The sequence below is a fragment of the Palaemon carinicauda genome, chromosome 34 (assembly GCF_036898095.1).
Source record: "Palaemon carinicauda isolate YSFRI2023 chromosome 34, ASM3689809v2, whole genome shotgun sequence".
In the NCBI taxonomy this organism is placed as follows: Eukaryota; Metazoa; Arthropoda; class Malacostraca; order Decapoda; family Palaemonidae; genus Palaemon; species Palaemon carinicauda.
The window spans coordinates 440,818-446,555 of record NC_090758.1 but is presented as its reverse complement, the minus strand read 5'-3'; the positions used below and the strand labels follow the sequence as shown (position 1 = coordinate 446,555).

Genomic DNA, 5,738 nt, shown 5'->3' with positions numbered 1-5,738 from the left:
TTCCTCCAGAGGTCATCGAATAATAACGCTCCAGGATTAGAGTTAACTACTTTTGCATTCAAATAACTTAGCACAACTAATGTTAACCAGCTGTTTGAAAACTTACTTCTTACCTTAATTTGGAAATTCAAACATTAACTTTTTTTCTAATTACTTTTCTGTATGAAAACAAGGATATCAAAGATTCAATCTATATCAGTTATTGTAAAAAAAAAGAAAAAAAAAGAAAAAAAGAAAAAAAAAACCAAGTTAATGAACTAATATTCATAGTTTTTAGGTAACTTTTTGTGTTCAAAATTGAATGGAAAAGCTTGGAATGGGAAAATATAAATAAATAATTATTACAAACCTTTATTTTATCTATATTACAAATTCAATTATAGTTTTTCAATTCTATAATACAGATCACCAATAATACAATTCAGGTGACCATGTTCACAAAAAGTTATAACTATTGTAACTTCATGTCACTTATACTTAAAAAAAAATTAACATAAACAGTATAAGAAAATATAAATACGTAACATGCAATATCAAATAAATAAATACACTCCTTATTCCATATCAGGTAATCATATCTATTAAAAAACACACACTAAACAATATGATTTTGTCTCCAGAACTAGAAATAAAATAAAAACTTTTTTTCATTTAAAACGATTGTCTATATCAGCATTAAACATTATTCATTATTTGTTGTACATCTATTCATATATATACACATTGTACTAAATCTACCGTCATACAAATGCTTAAAGTTATTTTTAAATACGCCGAATGACACGATTGTATACATACACAGTGTCACATTTAAGAACATTATTTCCCTTGATATACATTGGTATTGGGACTAAGGCATCATATTGATAATTATAAATCAAGATAGATTTGAAAGAAAAAATCCTGTATAAAAATTCTCTTTATACGTATTCATTTCTATTCATATTTCAAAATTATGTAACTAATTCAATAATATTTTCTATTTAACATTAGTATTCTAATGTTTATAAATCAAGATTTTTTGTTAAAGAATGTATCTTTTCATTTCCTCAGGCTAGAGAGATAATCATTGAAATGATTAAAGAGACATCTTGTTAATATATGAAAGTTTCTTTCCAGTTAATAATACTTTACTTATAGTAATGTATATACATTACATATATATATATATATATATATATATATATATATATAAACAAAATAAAGTATGGATTCCAATTTCATTATCCTTCTGTCCACCCACTTTTCATAGTCAATATATCAAAAAAATAAATCTTCAATGATATGTCATTATTCAAGATAACATTTTGAATAAGATATTCTAAGAAATGAAATCCCCTCCGACAAGTCCATGATATTTTATATTCATTATATCTGTCAACAGGCACTGCATAAAATTAGTATTTAACACATTCTTCAGAGATGATACTTACATTCCTACTAACATTCATCACACGTGTCAGCTTTTTACATTCTGCTTGATCTTATCTTTTATATTGAACCCCACTTTTCTTGAAATTTAAAATGTCCAGAAAAGTTATCACACTTTTCACTCTCTTTATACACAATAATATAAAATAATTAACTTTCATTACATCAAATATGATTATATATATGACACTGGTTTACATTCAGCATCATCTTTACCTTTAATGTATTGCTATAAATGAAAATCAAGTTAAATTTCTCAATAATTAAAATTTACTGTAGATACTGTCTGTATTTATTTCAGTTTAATGTATATTTCTTCTTTAGACACACTTGTCTCATCTGATAATTAAATTGCTCCGGTTTAATGAGCTATATCCGTAATGATTATATGAAATATATTTGTGTCTTACAATATTTTTACAAAATAATCTTTAAGATCAATATTTAAATTTTTGATTACTTATTTCGACTTGATTCGGCTTTTCAACATATAAACTTATCAATTTATAAACTCATTTACTCTCTTTTTATGTAAAAATATTTTTTTTTTTATTTCAGATAAAATTAACTATCTTTACCGAATTCAATTCAATGTTATATATATCTTTTTCCCGAAAATGTTCCTAAAACTCTCACTTATTCTGTTTCATTAAATTTGTTCTTGACTAATGAATAAAAATGTCATTGTTTATACATATTTCTGCTCATATGAAAACAAAATGTGTTTAGATCTATATAAAAATCTGTTTGGTATATATTTTCTAAAACCAACTTTTTTCCTCTGATAAAAACAATACTTTGATATTTTTTGAAGCTTTGTAGCTCTTCTTGAATAATGTTGATTGAAAGCAATGTCATTCTTAATACATATCACTGTTCAAATTATGAAAAAAAGGCTATCGACCTATATAAAAATCTTTTTGGAATGTATTCTCCAAAACCTATTTTTTCCCCTGATGATAATAACACTTTGATATTCTTTGGAGTACGTGTTCCTTCGTAGCTCTCCTTGAAGTCTGAGGACGAAGCTGTTTCACGCAGCTTTTTAAAACGCAATATAATTCGCATCAAAAGAATTCTTCTCTTTCTTCTTGTAATGATGGTTTGGAGACCAGAATCTTATTTTCTCTCTTCTTTCCAAGACTGTATAACTAAGGTATTCAATGCTCCCTTTGAGTTACGAGACGTAAAACTGATATCACATTTACTTCCATCTGAAGACTCCGAAATCAAGCTCCTGAGAATCCTAACATTTGGCTTCTAATATATCACAAATTTATACTAAGAATATTAAAGAAGGATAATCTCCTATTTTACTTGACAGATATGCCAAAAAATAAGAATATTTTTAGGCCTTTTTCACTTTGGTAGGCATCTTCTATTTTACTTGACTGATATGCCTCAAAAGAAAAATATTTTTAGGGCATTTTATCTTTGGTATACATCACAGTTACTGCATTTATTCATTGGCGAAAATATAATTTTCATTCTTAAATTATTTTTTTCTATTTATTATAAATTTTTAATACATATGTTTTATAATCGGGGTCAATAATTCCTACTATCTTGAAAAATCTCGTTTTTTGGAGCTATCTTTTTGATAACTATATTTCTTTACACATAGTTAATATATTTCTCAAGATTTACATACATTTCAGTTTTCGTAGTTAAATTTTTAAATGATTTTCCATGTAGATGTTTTTTGATACAAGTATTATTTTAAAATTTGTTTGGAAATAAAAACGTATTGGTTTTAATAGTTATATATATATATATATATATATATATGTATATATATATATATATATATATATATATACATATATATATATATATATATATATATATATATTTTTTTTATATCCCTGTGTTATCATTATATACATACAATCTTAGAGTCTATTATTTTCAATGAATGTATCCAGCTTTTTGATACAGCCCCAAAATACAAAGATTACATAGGAGCTTTTACCATAGGATTTCAAACAACCAATAAACACAAAAGACGATATTAATCTTTGAAGAAATATATTCTATTACCCATATGTCACTCATCAGTAAAAAAATCAACACTCTTCATATCCTTTAAATATATTCTGATTCAGAAAGGTTATTTTTTATACACAAGGAACAGGGAATATCATAGCAAGAGTCCTCCGGATGGTTTTTTTATCCATTTTGAGTTTGGAGATTTTAATATAATCTAGATAATAGTTTGATATATGAAATCCTGTAGAATTACTGGAATCTTTGAAATATTCTGATGTATCTTAAAAACCTATGTTTTATTTGGTACTCATGATTTTTTTTATTAAATCCCCATTTTTTCATAACATCTATTATTTGCAATCATTATGATATGATTGATGTACTTTGTTTCAACCAGGTGTTAAAGGATATATTTTTGGGATCAATTAATATCATATAATTTTGACCCCCAATTTTCATTTACTTGGAGATTTTAGTGTCTCTAGGAATCCATTTGTACATTTGAATTCACTTAGAGGCAACTCACTGCCTTAGAATCATTAGGAATCAATTGAAATCAAGCAGAAGACAAGACTCTGCATATAAATTCTCCGGAATGTCATTATATTCTGGGAATCATTTGGAATAACTTAATATAAACACCAAATTAGCAGTGACTAGTGTTCTGCATAAACCATTGAACAGTGAGACCTCTGGTATCGATACAGAAATAGGTTTTTAATCTTGGAGCCCTTTGGAGCCTTTCGGATTCGAAGACGGTTGATGAGGATTCATTATGAATCTAACTCCAAGAAGAATCTTTAGAGAAAAGGTATTTTATTCTGGAGCAACTTGGAGTGATTCTCAATCGAAGACGGTTGACGAGAATTCACTATGAGTCTGATTCACAAAAGAATTTTTTGAGAGAAAGTATTTCATCCTAGACCAAAATAGTCATTCCCAATTGAAGACGGTTCACGATGATTCCTTATGAATATGACGCTGCGAAGACTCCTCAGGAATCGAGCACTGAATAAGTAATTGCATATTGATACTCTGTCTTTAAACAAGTGGGAAATGTCATATCTTTTCAAGAGCCAATCAAAATCACTAGGAATCATTGAGGAATCATCTGGAATCCAAAGGAGTATATAGAGCCTCAGAGCTCAATAGCCTCTGGTTCCTTATAAGAGACCCCTGCTCTTATATTCCTCAGGAATCGCATCACAGACCATAGACAGAATATCTGGTAATAAATAAAGAAATTTATTGTTAATTATAATATTCTAAGTTATTACAGAAAAGATTAATGCCAAACTTCATTATATATTTCTCTGGTAAAGCTCAAAAGAAAGTAAGTTTAATCTTATATAAAAAAAAAAATTCTAATATCAAAATAACTAGAATTCAATGCATTCATATTAAATTTAACCTAAATAATAAAATACTTTGTTTCTATGTTTTCTCAAGTAGGTCGGCCCATAATCAATCTAGCAAAATGGAAATAAAATCTACTTTCTTATTTTTAGATAACAGCAAAATTTCATTCATTTATATTTGAATCTATATCAATAATATGAATCAGTGAAAGGATTTTATTTAATGTTTTTTTATTATAATTTACTTTAATTAGGTAAGTCCCTGTTCAATCAAGCAATATAAAACAATATATATATATATATATATATATATATATATATATTTATATTTTAGATAATCGAAAAATTCAATGCATTTATAACTAATTAAAACAAATAATATAAAACAATGGAATAATTCAATTTAAATGTATTCTCAGGTAGATCAGCACCTAATCAATCCATCGAAATATAAAATATTTATACTTTTTCTATATTTAGATAACTGCAATATTCAAAACTTCAAATTTAATTGATATACATAATATAAAGACAGTGACATAAATTTATTGGAAAATATTCAGAAGTAGATATATCTATTGTCTGTTTTTCTTTGATGAATGCAATATCTAGTAATTTTATTTTTAATTCAAGTAAATGTTATAAAAAAAACAAAATACTTTAATTGGAATAATTTCTTAAGTAGGCCACCTCTAATCAAGAAAACCCTAAAAAAAATAGATTTTTATTTGTCCTTAAAAAAAGCACAAAGGACCCAGTTGATAAAGCAAGGTGTTGAAATTGGGACAGAGATTATCTAGTGAATTTATTTAAGTTTTTCCAAGATGGATGATTTATGAGGGGGGGGGGAATCCCTGACACTAATTTATTACTTTTCTGAAAGACCTTTACTATCCAATATGGGGGTTAAAATTTAAAAGTGGGTGATATTGTAATATTTTATGTTCCAGGGGATTTTTA

At 26.3% G+C, this 5,738-nt stretch overlaps 1 protein-coding gene across 1 annotated transcript in view; it reads right to left on the bottom strand.

Annotated features, from left to right (window-relative positions):
• Positions 1-4,522: 4,522 nt before the first annotated feature.
• Positions 4,523-5,738, bottom strand: part of LOC137626524 (uncharacterized) — an 8,479-nt gene continuing 7,263 nt past the window's right edge. The window contains exon 7 of the mRNA XM_068357567.1: positions 4,523-4,645. Coding sequence (XP_068213668.1) covers positions 4,559-4,645 — 87 coding nt within the window. The 3' untranslated portion in view covers positions 4,523-4,558. The remainder of the gene's footprint in view (positions 4,646-5,738) is intronic.